General features: G+C 41.1%; 1 protein-coding gene across 2 annotated transcripts in view; it reads left to right on the plus strand.

The window, feature by feature from the left end:
• The window catches only part of kcnc2 (potassium voltage-gated channel, Shaw-related subfamily, member 2), a 127,170-nt gene extending 117,052 nt beyond the window's left edge, over positions 1-10,118 (plus strand). The window contains exons 4-5 of one of the 2 annotated variants that reach the window (XM_059326140.1): positions 6,919-7,016; positions 8,373-10,118. In XM_059326140.1, coding sequence (XP_059182123.1) covers positions 6,919-6,980 — 62 coding nt within the window. In that variant the 3' untranslated portion in view covers positions 6,981-7,016; positions 8,373-10,118. Of the gene's footprint in view, positions 1-6,918 lie in introns of both variants that reach the window. The other variant, XM_059326139.1, reaches the window with a different exon arrangement.
• The last annotated feature ends 5,976 nt before the right edge of the window (positions 10,119-16,094 follow it).

The following is a 16,094-nucleotide window of genomic DNA, read 5'->3' on the forward strand; positions in this document are numbered from 1 at the left end:
TGCTTTCTTCACAATTTATTCATGTTTTCTTGTTGCCTGGAAACACTTGAATAAATTTCTGACCCTGTGTCTCAAATATTTGGCTGTTGCCAGGTTCATTGTCCATCTGCAGCTTCCAAAGAAATTGCCCAGTGTATCATCTGCCCCTAAGGTGATGATACACCAGCAGATGTTTCGGATAGTTCACAATAGGAGGAATTAAAATGGTTAAAGTAATATATTTGAATTCCAACACCTCATAAAGTTTTGACTTCTTCATTTTAAAACTAAAACAGTCTAACAAGTGCTGCTTCTAAACAGTATGTGAGCATATTACCAGTTAATACAATGGAATAATTTACATTCAGATCAAATAATATAGCTGACTAACCATGTTAGTTTTTATCTGACTTATCAGACTTGTTACATACATTACATCCTATCTGGAGTCCCCCCCCAAAACACCCCCATAGGTCATTTATACAACCAGACTATTACAGCCACGTTACTGTAAGTCTTGACCAAACCTAGTATTTCAAATCACCCAATTATGTATTTAAAAACATGCTGAAGCTGGTGGTGTAAAGAAGTTTAAGCTGGGACGATACACCAACCGTCAGGAGCCGACCGGCTGCTATCAGTCCCTTGCGTATGTAGCATGTGCCCTAGCTTGTTAGCCTCCGCTAGCTTGGTACCTTCAAGTGGGGTCATCCCTATGTTCCCCGGGAACCCTTTTTTAGAAAAAAGGTCCTATGTCCGTTTTTCCCCAAAAGGTCCTATGTTCCCCGCAATGTATCAATCTTTACGATACGACTCTCAGCAGGCCTACCGTCTCATGGCCCACCTTAGATAAAACAGCCCAAAACTTAAATTTGCACTGCAGCTACTTTCTGGTTACTTTGCAGTTCATTTTTTTGCTTTTTTATGTTCATATGTTCATGTTTATAGGACCCGGGGAACATAGACACGCTCCCCTTTGAGCTAGGTGGGCGTGATTCACCCGCCTCAGCTGCAGCTCTCTGCCCATTTTTGGATTATCCGGGGAGTTGGGCGGAGTCAGCTTTGCCAAGAAGGCTTCATTTGCACTCTTCAGAAACCTATATAATATATTTTTACTGTCTATGATTACTACCAAAGACTGTAATGGACACAGAGCACTGTGGTAGGAACCTGTCAATCACAAGGTTGCCCCTCTTTAAAGCATACCCTGCTTTACCATCTATTTTACTCTAAATGGGTCCATAATATACTAAATGAACCTTGTGCTGATTGACACCATAAACTCATTAGGATTATTGTTTACTGAGGTAATAAATCACATAAGAAGTAGGTTTATTTTCTCATAACTTCTAGTAGCAAGGAGTAAGTCAGGTGACATGATATAAAGCGCAACTTAGTCCGCATAGGGAGGAGGTCGGAGTGGATCAAACAAACACAGGACTTTGACCCAGGAGACTGTTGACTTTTTACTTAACATAACTAATGTAAGCACATCGAGTTTTATGTCACATGGGTAACTAAGTAATGTAACAAATGCTACTGTGAGTCGTATAAGGGGGTAGGAATAAATGATTCATTGGTCGGATGGGTTGGAGGAATTCTTGTCTTTTCTGTCTTCTTCTGATTGTTTTGCTATTAATCCTAATATTTCCTAATAAGAGAAAGACAAAAGGCAAGGCCTTGTCATTTCCAGCCCTTTATCTAATGTTGTTCCTGAGTTGTTAATTTTACACATACAGTATGTTAATGAAGAAGTCAAACATTATGAGTTGATCGCAGTTAGGGTTGCATCATCAAAGATAGCCTGCTTCTTGTTTCTGATTGGACAGTGTTGAAACTTTGCCTGCAAAATTCAGTAACCGTAAAGCTTGACTAGATATTACAACAGTATACATTGTCTCCAATGAGAAACATCATTGGACAATGTCAGATTTGTCCAGATGATCTACCTGTCAGTCATATAGAGGTGCATCAGTGGAAAGGTCAGATTTAGAAAGGGCTCGACACTTCCAAACACTTTGACCCAAGCTAAAGGTCATCATGAAGTTCACATCTGCTGAATAACCAGAAAGTCCCGTTGCTGTTCCATGCGATTTCAAAGGCACGAAAGGTCATGAACTAAAATGTATAAACTGAGCAGCTCACACAGTGGAACTGGTCATGCTGAAATACTGCCTCTATTTGACCACACATACTTTAAGACACCACACAAGGGCCTTAAGCATGTTTGTAAGATTAATTCCTCCATTTTTATCTCAAGCATCTTGAGGCATTAATTTTGTGTTAATTTGCACTGCAATGTGGAAGTGGTAAGCCTTCCATCACAAGTTAAATGCCTCTCCAGGAAGTTATCTAAGCGTCCTGCTCTCAATGTTATTGCTCTATAGCCCCATAATGCTGCTGTCCTCACTCTATAGCAGGCGAATCAATGCTATCATACCATTAGAGTGCCACTCTGTAAATCGGAGATTTTGTTCAATTGAATTTCAGCCCCTTACTTGTAAGAATTCTAATGAGATGATACATCAATCAGGGTTAATCGTTATTTTCAAATGTAGTGTAAAAACTTTCCAAGCTGCATGTGGTCCAGATCCTCTAGGCTAGGGAATACATCATGGTGGTCTCTCTCCAACGGGGCACTTTGCCAGTCTTGTTTAGCCAACGTAGGCGGCCGAGCAGCTGTGCCTTCGTCTCGGCTGCTTCAGTCGGTGGTTGCAGTTGCTTCCACACTGCCGCTAATGCATAAAACATCGGGTCCTTTCTAGTCCCTGCTACCTGTTGGCATAGACCCAGGCTGCCCTTTGTTCTGCCTGCTGGGCCGCTTCTGAAACAGCCCCAGTTTTAATGTACACCCTTTCCCTCAGTGAAACAAATGGTGCCATATGCAGTATGTTAATGAGGCCACGTTTCCATGAGCTGTTCCTCATCAGTGTTTACGCCAGCTGATTGGCATGCTCCATTAATGATCTGGCTGCTTGGGCTTGCTTGTTTATTTTGCACCAGCCTGCGTCAAATGCTGTATTTTTAGAAGTTTGAGCTGTTTAAAGTGTAAAACTGTACATATAATTAAAGTAAAAATTATTGTCTTTTTATCCTCATCATCATCAGTATATGCAGGCTACAACCTGATTTAATACACACATTAAGTCTATTATAAACATAATGTGCATGATGGGAGCAGCGTTGCCAGATGGTAAATAATCGCACCAGAGGCTTAAAATTTGAGGGAAATTATTGTACAGAACATGTATAAAAAGTTCACTACTTTTTAATACACATTCAAATCTACTAACGTCAGTTTGGCTGGGGACAAACAAAGACAGGACTTTGACCCTGGAGAATGTTCTTGTCCCTAGTGAAACTTAAAAAGTCATTGCTATTTTAAGTTACGTTACTCGTTACATTATGTCATGTGTTAGGTTACCTAGGTAACTACTGTAGCTACCTTACATCCGGTAGTAGTTATTTTAATGCTAAACTATCTTTTCATAAGACTAAACATATGGACAATCAGTTTGTTTCCCCAACCTGAGCAAACGGCAACGGTTAATTATCAACATGCAATGCAGTTATAAGGTATATACTGGGGAAAATTATCATGCAAATATGATAATTATCATCTGGCAATGCGGGGTTGGTAGTGTATATGACAGTAACATAAAATTCAACTTTATGCCTTAATGTAAATAAGCAATGTATACAAGCATTACTAAACTAATTAGACATTGGTAAGATTTTTCTAACAATACCTTGTCAGAGAAAATACTAATGATGATGCCATGAGATGAATGACTGATAATTTATGGTTCTATTCTTCAACCCTACTAGTTTAAGACTTAAAACTTTATTTGAGTAACAGTTTCCACACTTAACTTTGGCAGACTGGAATTTTAACCACACAGGCATTTCTGATAGGCGGAGTCTTTGTGGAAAGTAATGCAAACTGATTGGTTGAGTGAGTGGGTGGAGTCAGAGAACTAGCTGAATAAGACATAGTTTTAATGTTGTCCTGCTTCCCTCAACAAATAGTCAATTTTGATTTTGGATTATTGCAGTTAATAAGCTTTGTGGCAAACAAAAAAGGTTTGATACAAAGACATTTTTTACAATAAACACCACTTTTGTCATTTTTTAAGTTTCAAGGCCATCACCAGAGGTATAAAGTTTACGTTAAGCTATAATTTAATTGCCACCACTAAGCTGTCGAAGATATTCAATATGGGCGACAACCTCTATAGTCTCATTTAAAACACATTACTTAATACTGCTCTATGATAGAGTGACAGAGAAACTGTCTAAATCAAAATGGAAGTGATTTCATGATTTAATTCATTCATAATTATGACATTCATTGTGTTGGGACATTAGCATGGTCGCTAACTAGCCTAGCTAGCTAGCTGTAGGCTAGCATGGCTACCTTGGAGTTCAGCTAAACTAAATTGTGAACAAAGACATTTTATTGCGACAGATTTCAAACACATCAAAACATAATTAATGAGCAGCCATCAGGAAAGAATCACATCAGCCTTTTAGTTGTAATTCAATTATTTCCAATATATAAATAAAATTAAAAGCCATCATGGCTGACAGTTTCCTCTACACAAAAAAAATCCAGTATTAACATTAATAGAATCAAATTCACCCCAAGCGAAGGTGTTCAAGTATCTCAGGGTCTTGTTTACGAGTGAGGGTAGAACGGAGCATGAGATGGACAGGCCGTTTGGTGCGGCGTCAGCATTGATGCGGGCGTTGACCCGGACCGTCGTGGTGAAGAAGGAGCTGAGCCTAAAGGCAAAGCTCTCGATTTACCGGTCCATCTACGTTCCAACCCTCGGGGAAGACCCAGAACGCGTGGCGGGATTATAGCTCGCCTGGCCTGGGAACGCCTCGGGGTCCCGCAGGAGGAGCTGGACGTTGTGGGTGGGGAATGCCCTGCTTAGCCTGCTTCCCCTGCGACCCGGCCCAGGATAAGCCGACGAGAATGGATGGATGGATGGACAATCAAACTGGCTTAAAGCTGGACTGTGATTCTTTGAATCTGGTTTCACTTGTTTATGATCCATAAGAATAGCTAATAGAGTGCAGCAGGAACGAATCATAAAACCCGCCTGGCTTCTTTGCACTTCATTCCAATGGGTTTATCGAATTGGTTTTTCGTTTTGAAATAAGGTCTGTGGTTAACACAACAATTTTGAGATTTTGTCCTGCAACACAAAATATGTCAGTAAATACCTCATGAAAAACCTCACTTGCAGATTACTTGACCTCTGACCTCAAGATATCTGAATGAAATTGGGTTCTATGGCTACCCATGAGTCTCCTCCTTTCTAGATGCATTTTAACAAGCTACAGTCTTAAGATGAAAAAAGGTGATTAATCACAGCAAATTGGACGATTAATTAGCTATGTAATTAATTCTAATTTATTCTAAGTACCAGTGGGATGGTTCATTGTATATTTTGTGGTCAGATAGGGTTTCCAGTTTAGATGGTTCTTTGGCTCTCCCCACTGAGGATTCACTCAACCAATGAGGTTATTTCTCCCTGTAGAGCAGCTCCAGCCCAACACATTAGCCTATCTAAGACTCCAATCTGCCTCACAGACATAGTGAGGAAATGTGCTGTGCATGCACTCACCATACAGTATGTTACCGTTGCTGTGTCTCACTCCTGTCTCCTGTCTTGTCTCGGTTTACTCGGCTGGCTCGGACTCGGATCGTTGCCTGCCCGCCTGCCTGCCTGCCTGCCTGTGTGTATTCATGTCCTGTTCCTGCACAACCACAACCACCACCTCCACCACCACCACCACCACCACCTCTTTGTCGCCCCCCTCATCTGAAGGCTATGAGAAATCCCGGAGTTTAAACAACATAGCGGGCATGGCTGGTAACGCCTTGAGGTTGTCTCCTGTGAGCTCGCCCTACGGATCGCCCTGCCCGCTGCGGCGCTCTCGCTCCCCTATCCCCTCCATCCTGTGAGACGTCAAGCCCTGGGCCACTTTGGTCTAAACCACCCAACATCCTACCCCCCCAAACAAACCACCTCCCTTTGGTATTCTATCTGAACTATGTTCTAGATATTGTGACTAGTGGATAAGTACTTAACTTTGTAGCTAAGACTAATGTTGAGGGCAACCTGAGCAACTTTTCCTTGAAGATAGATGTGCTTAGCTAACATTCTGAAGTACCGAGTCGGTTCTCCTGTGTCACTTGGAGTTCCCTTTAGATCCATATTGTCGTACTTTGAGACTTGCAATAAAAACAACTCTGACTGGCTCCAGAAGTAGCAGCCATAACATTTAATAAAGGATACATGAATAATCAGGGATATTAGATGTTGCTATATTTAGATACCTTGAAAAAGACGTGCTTCCAAAAAAAGAAAGAGAGATGTCACTTCATTTTAACCTCATACGACTGTGACTTTGTCTTTGTTTGCTACTTTATTTTTGGGAATGGAGACGGGAGGGATGGAGGACTATGTTTCGACTCACACACGTCCAGTCTGTCACTCTTCACCTGTTCCTGCTGGGCCCGCTCATGTTTTTGCATGGATCATCTTGTAACCATCATCTGCAAGCAATGTGGCGAGGGGAGAAGGCAGACAGTGAGGAGGGCTTATGGATATATATATATATATATATATACATATATTTATATATATTTGAAGGAGTATTTTTTTTCATTTCATGTAATTATGTTGTGGTTTAGGGGGGTACGCTCGACTTGTATTGTGTCTCATTTCGCCATTGGCTTCACCAACAATCCACCGAGGAGACTAAAAACACAGGATGCCAGCTGGGTGTTGGTTTCTCTCTTCATGTGGGTTTTTTGCTTGTCTGCTGCTATTTCCGATTAACTTTCTCCCCACCCCCTTTGTGTTTCGTTTTCTTTGATGGAGTGCCACCAAAGCTGTTGTGTCTCTGGTTGTTTACTCACAGATAACTGCAAAGAGGTTGTCTTTACTGGTTTCACACAAGCAGAGAGCAGCGTTCTATCTTAATGGCTTTGGGGGAAAAGGCACCGCCATGGCGGAAAGGTAACCTCCCGAGCAGGTGTGAGGGTCACATTACAGTCCCTCACCCTTTTGGTCATGAATTTGTGTTTTTGTGTGTGTGCACTAAAAACGGGGGTTATTCAATAATCCTAACAAGAGATATCTGCATGTGGCTGCAGAGAAACATGCACTCTTGATGGCACTGTTAAAAGTGCTGCTTGTAGCATTTTAGTCAGTGGATAATGATCACATAATATTGAGATATATGTATAATCAGTGTAAACAAATGTCACCATCATTTTGCATCATGTGCCATGAGATTTGATTGGAAATGTGTCCATACTACACCTAGATAGACTATAAAGATGGACCCACTGTGGATAATGAAGCCAAAATATCACAGATTGGAAGCTGCCATCTTGAACTTCCAATACCAATATTACAATATTATTTAGTATGTCAGAGAAACATTTAGTATGTCTCAATACATACAGTCATAGAAATTATTATTAGACCACCCTTTTTCTTCAATTTCTTCTTCATTTCTTTGCCTGATACAACCAAAGGTACATTTGTTTGGACAAATCCAATGATAAAAAAAATAACTCATAAGATTTTAATTTAAGATGTAGCTTATGAGCTATACTGCAGCCAGCCACCAGGGGGCAATCTGAGATTTTTTGCTTCACTTACGGAGAGAGTTGTCAGGCCGTTCATCTTTATACCCAGTCTGTTTGCACCCAAACACCAGACTTTGTTTGTTCCAACAACAACAAAAAACCTGCTACATAACTTTTTCCATTTCAGCTCTTTTAACTGCAGTTTCACTTTATATCATCCATCACTAAAGGCAATTAACTGTTCTCAAATCCCCAAACCAGACACACTAATCTGACCTTTCTTAGAACAGTTCATAACAAAAGTCACAATAAACAGAAGCAGCCTTTGCTTTGTCATTTGTTCATTCTCTATATTTCATAAATTGCCCTTGTGCACCAACAGGTGCGGGACAGCAGACATAACCATGCAGCGATGTGCCTCACCCATCCCTACAGTATGTCTATACCAGTAGCAGATGGTTGCTTAGCAACTGGCTCCCAGTTAGATGCATCTTACACATAGCTCTGCAAAAGTCAAACAATTAAAAAAGAAGAGCTTTTGCAAACATTTCTCTTTGTCTGTACACCAAATTATTGAATCACCCCCACTGCAATATACAATAGAGCTTTTATCATTGTGGATAGAAGCCGGCTGAGCACCATTCATTTGTACAAGGTTCTAATTTTTTTGTGAATTAATGAAAATAGCCAGTGTGTGCATGGCAAGCTCTGAAATGATGCTCAGCAAAGACAGATTATGCATTTCTGATATTTAGAGATGTGTTTATATTTTATTTAGACGATTCATTTCCTATTTGAATGACGGTGGGATAAGTCATCAGTATGAGGACCTATTGCAGTGGGAGGACCCCATTTGGAGCCATAAGGCCACTCCTACAGGACAATATGGAAGAGGAGGCACACAAAAACTATTGACTGCCAGCCGCCCAGCCAGTGGCTCAACGCGCAGGAAAGGAAAGATCCAAACGAATCCTGGGAGGACTTTGATAAGCATTTACCTTTTCCTGATTTTTTGGTTTTCCTGTTTTGGAACTGTTGAGAAAAAAAAAAGAACAAAGCAAAACTGGACATGTCCTTAAAAGAAACTATCTACTGTATAGATATTGCTCCTGTAAATAAGACAACAACACAGCACATCTGGGCCAAGCGGCTCTGTTCACACATCTGTCTTTTGATGGCGAGTCGGGTAACAAGGTGGTTGGTTGCGCCGTGACACTCAATCACTTTTCTTGCAGTGGTATCCCTCCTCGCAATAAGTGTATTAAAATGTATCAGTTGAGGCACTTTGTGTTCTAAAAATGGAGTGTATTCATATAATTCTACATACAGTATATACAGTATAGAGAGACAAATGTGCTAAGTTGAATAAATGTGACATTATGGTCATCTCTGCTTTTGTTTCCCTTGGTAATTTTCAGTAGGTTAATTGCTCTGCTGTGTGTTAATGTGTGTGTATCCTAAAACACCAGGGTAAGATCTGCAGTTTGAAAAGGCCAGGTCAGCGGAGACCAATGAGTGGACTTGATGTTGTCACTCTTCCAGTTAGTTTTAGCACAAACATGAATGAGACAGAGTTCCCCTGGGATGCAGCCGCCGTTGTAGAAGTCCCCCCTGCCCTGCCGTGCATTTACATGCAACAACCGTGCGTTTGTGCTGCAGATGTTTGTCTCCTCACAAACCAAATGATTCTTACCGGACTACTCCTCAAAACTCCTGGTGGCTAAACAGAAAACTGCATAACTTGATTCTTCCAAACTTTTTCCCCTTGTGGGGGGTTGAGCAAAAGTGTAGCAGAAGTTTACCAAGTTATAAAAAAAGGGACTTCTATAATGGCTACATCTGCACAGTAGCAATCCCATGTACCCAAACAATCAGATCGGATTTGCAATAAGCACCCGAAAACAAAAATCGCCGATCCACACTGTGATTTCAGCAGCACCGTTAAACAAGAAGGCAAACGGAGTGCAAAAGCAGCTCTGAAAGCTGATAGAGCAGACTGGCAGGTGGCACAGTTCTTGTGCACAGTTGTTGGCTAGCTGTCACCCTGTACCCACAATCCTCCTCTTGTAGTACACACGCTGCTTTACTCTTTGACAAAGGGGTACCGTTCTTTGTGTATTTTTAGGATGACGTTGTAACTTGGAAAAAAAAAGTGTTTATTTTTTTGAATCCAGAACATGTATTTTTGTGTCTTACTGTTGGGTACATTGCTCTTACCTGTAAAAGTCATGGTAGTCTGATGCTGTGCTTCTCCATCATGTCCTCAAACTGTCAGGCTTTTGATCCGAGTTCATGTTTTGTATGTTTTACTGTGAGGAAAATTCTAGTTTGAAGTCTGTATTTGTGGAGCCTTTTGTTGGCATTCTAAAGTGCATGCTGAAAAAAACCATTATGTCGAATTGTAAAAAAAAAAAAAAAAGAAAGAAAAAAAAAGATGACATACTGTATATCACGTTCAAAACAATGTGTATAGAGTAAAGGTAAATGCTATGTGAGAGATTCACATAAACTATTTATCTTTTAACTGCTTGTTTGTTTCTTTGATTCGTCTGACAGTGATTATTGGTTTACTGACAATCATTGATGCATTTTTAACACTTCCTGTTCTACAAATACAAATTTACTGGATTGTACAACCCCAATTCCAAAAAAAAGTTTTAACTTCAACTTTTTTTCAGGATTATAAATGTTGTCAAGCTTTTACAAAAGTATCTTAACACAAGGTTCACTTACAAGCTTATTCCGCAGCCTTCAACCGTTGTTCAGCAGTGGATGGAGTTTGGAGCCATGCTTAGGCCACACCATGACAACTGAACAGTCTCCATGACAACCGAGCAACTCCATTCAGCACTGAAGGCCAGTCCATGACAAAGCCCTCGAACAAGCTAGGATGTGTGTTTCAGTTTACAAGGTCAACATCTCAGTCACAAATTATTGCAATGATTACTGAACTAAAGTTCCCCGAAATCTTTGTGTTCATCTTGCATCTCTTTGTAGTTTTTCTTTGTAGTCAATTTGAGTCTGTTTTGTTGTCTTTTTCTGTTTCATTGTGCTCACTTCTTATGGTTAAATTGTGTCTCTGTTCAGTGACATTTTGCAGGGGAAGTCCGACACTTTGGGCCCCAGGGTCTGTCTGTGCCAGTTAGGCCCAGTCAGTGATCCATCCATGGAGCCAGTATACCTACATGCAGATCTACTTTATATTGCACTTTATATTAGAGACTAAATTCATTGCATGTGTGAATTGTCAGGTCAGCTGCTTTGCAAATAGACCACAACACAGCACAATAAGAAAAAGCAATGCAAATAGACCACAACACAACACAGAAAAAGTGATGCAAAGACCAAAACACAAAGAAGTGTTTCCAGAGGACACTTGAAAGTGATGCACACGTTACGTTATTTCAAGAAATTGATAATTTCACATTATAACGATCATAGCAGCCGGTCGATAGCATGCTAAAGTTAGCGGCCGATCATATCTTGCTAACATTAGCGGCTGATCGATAGCATGCTAATGTTAGCGGCTGATCATAGCGTGCCAACGTTAGCCAGCGATTGATAGCATGCTAACGTTAGCAGCCAATCATATCATGATAACGTTAGCCGGCGATCGATAGCGTGTTAGCGTTAGCGGCGTCAGCTGTTTAAATCGCACAAAGATCCCGCTGTATATGTGATTAATTCATTAACAGCATCTACATTAATTGATCAATGCTCTGTATGTGTTATTGTTTCACTACATACAGATACCACTCACTCTCTACAGTGGGAATAAAATCAATCAATCAATCAATATATAGGCTACATCCATTGCTAGATAGTTAGAACTTACATGATAGAACATTCACACTAGAACTTATACGCTGCCGCCCACATTTCACTCAAAATGGGCATTCTCAGTTTGAGAGGAACAATATTGCTTTTGCACCACTCGATGCTTGGGCCCTTGTTATAACCTTTGAAATGAAATGAGTGAAGTAAAAGCACTGTCCTTATGAGGCCAATGACAATGTGTTGAAAACACAGGCACCCCCGAACAATTCAGTGTCACTCAGTCATTCAGTCAGCCACATTAACATGTGTGTGTAGGGCTGACCTCAACGGTGAGCCAAAAAGGTAAGACAAAAATAGTAATTAGGCTTTTTTTCCTCAGCCCTGTCCAGTTGTCTCCATTGTCCCCATGCCACATAATCAAGGACATTATATGAGATTGGATATTTGTTAAACCAGCTGGAAAAAGAAAAACTATATATTTGGTTGATCCGTTTTTATCAGGTTTGATATGGCCTCTTGCACCCTGCGCCCACCCAGCACCCTCCTGCTACCAGTCTGATCACTTCCAGTCCTTCTGGCTCCTCTGGCGACCCTGCAAGTCGAAAAAAGAGACAGGGAGACATTTGTTTTTTATTTAAAGAAGTGCCAATTCAAAGTGCTGGATCTTTTTTACACTTAGGGGTGGTGTCGTTACCCATAGCAACAGACACAAACCAGATGCTGGGCATCAGTCTACAGAGCGAAAAAAAAATTCTTATTGGATCAGGGATGAAAAATTCAAATGTTGCCAAAATTTAAATGTAATATCCAAATCCGGCCCTATCTAACAGCAGATAGTCATTCACAAAAATGTGCAGCATGTGTTAATGGTGAGGTGGTTGGAGTTGCTGCACTTTATCATTGACTCTAATGACAGGTGTGTTTGAGCCCCAGCATTATGCCGGGTGCAGCTGTAAAAGTCATTTCCCAGTGAGAGTAAAAGCCAAACAAGGCAGTCAGTGCCTAAAAAACAAGCTGCATTTGTCTGGCGGCCGGCTGAGATAATGGTGAGCCGGCGCCCTCCTCTCCCACTTCCTGTGTACCCTGTTCATTCTTCAACTCACGTCCAGCAATCAGCAGCACTCGGCGCACTGTATCTCTGACACATCCCAACTATCTTTACTCCCGTCGCCATGGAAACAGCCACAGACGTGCCAAAGAGATGTAAACAGCAAGTGCTGGGAGTGTGTTTTTCAGGACAGGACCCCCTTCCTTCCTGTCTTTCTCTTCTTCTTCTTCCCCCTCCTCCACCCACGTACCCTCCATCTCCCTGCTGGGGAGGGGGCGTGGTGTATCCTACCAGCTGCTGAAAATCCAAAATACCAAATTCGTGGCATGAATATTGCATCAGAGGCTTTAAATGTATTTGTTCACACAAGGAAACACATATTTCACCCAGACCAACTAAACGCACGTGCACGCGCACACACGTGCACGCGCACGCACGCACGGGCGCGCGCGCGCACACACACACACACACACACACACACACACACACACACACTGTGGGCCTTATATTTTGATGTCATTGTTAATTTTATTTCTGTCATTAGTTTTAAAAGCAGAGACAGCACAAGCAGGGACAGATATGAGACAATGGGCACAGACATACACCACCAAGACATAGACTTTATTGTTGTTTCGCCTCTTTTTGTTGTTGGTGTTGTTGTTTTATTTTTCTTTGTAATTGTTTTAGGTGCTTTTAGTAAAAAAAAATTGCATCTCGTAGTTGTAGTCAATTTGTGTTTCTTTGAAGTCTTTGATTCCCTTTGTAGTTGTTTTATCATCTCTTTGTAGTTTTTGAGCTTCTCTTTGTGATAAGATGTCTTTGGGGTTGTTTTGTGTCTCTTTGTGGTCAATGTGTGTTTAGTTTTGTAATCATTTTTGAGTGACTTTGAGGTTGTTTTGTGTCTCTTTGGGATTGTTTTAGGTGTTTTGTTCGGACTTTTGTCTGTCAATTGTTTTATCCCTTTTAGCAATTGTTTTGTGTCTCTTTGTAGTCGTTTATTAGTCCCTTTGAAGTGGTTTTGGATCACTTTGTAGTTATTTAGCGTGTCTTTGTGGTCAGTTTGAGTGTCTTTGAGGTGGTTCTGTGTCTCTTTGGGATTGTTTTGCCTGTTTTAATAGTCATTGTAAGATTCTTTCGAGTTGTTTTGGTGTCTTTGTATTCTTTTTGTGTCTCTTTATAGTCATATTATGTTACGTGGTCATTTTGAATATTTTCATGATCAGTACGCCGTCTCTTGAAGTGAAACTGTGGGCCCTTGGTACTGTGCCCTTGGCCTGTAAGTACCCCTTCTATGAATACAAGAATGTCTGGTTACAAAGAACTTACTGTGATAGTGGTGCTAGTGGACAGGTCAGGAGGCCCTATTCTATACATTACACTATTTTATTTTACACTGAACAAAAATATAAACGCCCCATGTCAAATTTTATAGTTTTTATTAACATTGGGGTTATGCAATATATGAAGCGAATCAAAATTATTTTTTGTTAATGACTAATCTTCAGATCACCGTCCATTACATCTTGATATTGGCATCTGCAAAGGAGTGACAATCCTTTGAACACGTTGGGGATCAGGTTGAAGAGATTAAATGTTCAATAACTTGGGTGTCTCAGAGCAACACATCTCCTTCATGGAGTTGATCAAGTTGTATGCACCACACGGAGCTGGTGCACATTATCCGGAACTGGAACACGGTCACGGACACGTCGATTCAGAACATCCCAAAGATACTCTATGGACGACATTACCGGCGAATACGAACTCTCAAACAGCCTATTGTCCGATAATTAACATTCAGCTGCACAGCGAGTGCTCTGGTGGACGACCCTGCATCCAGCAGCCAATGGCACGTTCCCGCATGACCTGAGACATCTGAGGCATGATGACTTATGACAAAATTTGACATTTTGGGGTGGCCTTTTATCGTCCCTGATAAGTGTCTGGGTACTGCTCATTCTGTCTGATCACTGTGTGGAAACGCCACATCTATGTACTGAGTGAAATCACTGCATCACTGAGCAAATGCTCACTGACAGAGAGATGGATTCAAATGTTACACAAATCAAGAGAAATAATCCTATTGTAAAAGTAAAAGTCAGCATATGTTCACTCAGAATTGTTAACTCCATGTGGCATCTATATTTGACATGAAGCGTTTATATTTTTGTTCAGTATATATGGAGCTTGAAAGGTGCCAGTTTGCCTCATGGGCACTGAACTCTGAAGTGCTCCTTTTTGACCAAGGCCGTTCCGGTGCCTAATCTTGAACCAGTTCCTCGCTTTTCAACAGCCAAAGAACCGTCTCTCAGCTAGGAAAACTGGTTCCAGAGCGACACCAACTCTTTGCTGGTCTTGAACAACGAACCACTTACATCAGGGGCTGGGGGCGGGATTATCATGACCAACAAGACCAACTAAAACCAACTAAAACTTGTACGATACATTTTATTTTATTTGTCTAATTGCAATATGATTGATATGGGCTAGCATTAGCCGGTTAGCGTTAACGGGCTAGCGTTACCTTACAACAAACATTAACATCTTATGTTTAGTGTTAACAAGAACATAATCGCCGCCCATAGTATTCAAGACGAGCAGCACAAATGTGTTGTACATGTTGTGTTTGGATGCCAATGAAGGCTCACAAAGTAAGGGGCAACATTTGTAGAGAGATGATGTAGTCCGCCATTGTTGTTGTTATTGTCGGAAAGAGCGGAGACGTAGACAGACGTATACAGTTTCTAAGTAAACAGGTTCTGAGAAGGTTCACAAATTGAACAAACTGTGAACGAGCAACAGCCCAGCCAGAGAACCAGGTTTGTGTTGGTCAAAAAGGGGTAAAACTGTTCCAGCTGCATTGTACAATGGCTCACCCTGCACTACCCATCTGCAAAACAGAACATGGTATGACATTTGACAGTTTATAAAATAAAAAAAAGACAACATGGAGAAAATAAAGGATTATTGAAACCAACTTTTATATGCATACACATTACAAATGTAAGAAAGATGCTGAGCTCTGAAGCTGTCACACTGGTGCCACATTTAAAGCCTGATCAGTGCCATGTAATGAGACTGGCGTGGATGACGAGGGCCGAGTGAGTCAGGCAGTAGAGTAGGGGCTCCGTTTACAGGCTTTGTTCCAGGTGCGTACTCAAAAACGCTTTAAATTACTCACAAGCTGACATGGAGCCCCTTATTGACAACCACAAGGGCAGCATGTAGTGGTGTGCGCTAAGTGCTGGGACACACAAGGGCTGTAAATACCAGTGTCAGCCCTGGGAGACAACACAAACATCATAAATAAAAACCAAATCAGCAGAGATGGGATGAGGGTTGTACTGTAAAGACACATAGAGGGAAGTGAGTCCAAACATCGGCCGCACAGGAAACCGGCCCTTCAGCCATCCTGTCCAACACTTCACTACTGTAAGTATGTGGGATACTGATGCGTACTCCTCCGTAGCTTTCAGTTTTCATCCTTTATTTAGTTGCAGGAAGAGGGATGGACGGAGGCACTGCTATGCAAATGTTCTCCTCAGTTAAAGATGTTTCGTAATATTTTTCTGAAGGGTTGTAAGATTCCACTGATCCCTGATATAGTTATAATAATAAAAGAAATTATGATCTCCCAAAAATTGAACAGTCTCTTTTTATCTGCCCACACAGGGG

This window comes from Centropristis striata, chromosome 22 (assembly GCF_030273125.1).
Source record: "Centropristis striata isolate RG_2023a ecotype Rhode Island chromosome 22, C.striata_1.0, whole genome shotgun sequence".
NCBI classification, from domain to species: domain Eukaryota; kingdom Metazoa; phylum Chordata; class Actinopteri; order Perciformes; family Serranidae; genus Centropristis; species Centropristis striata.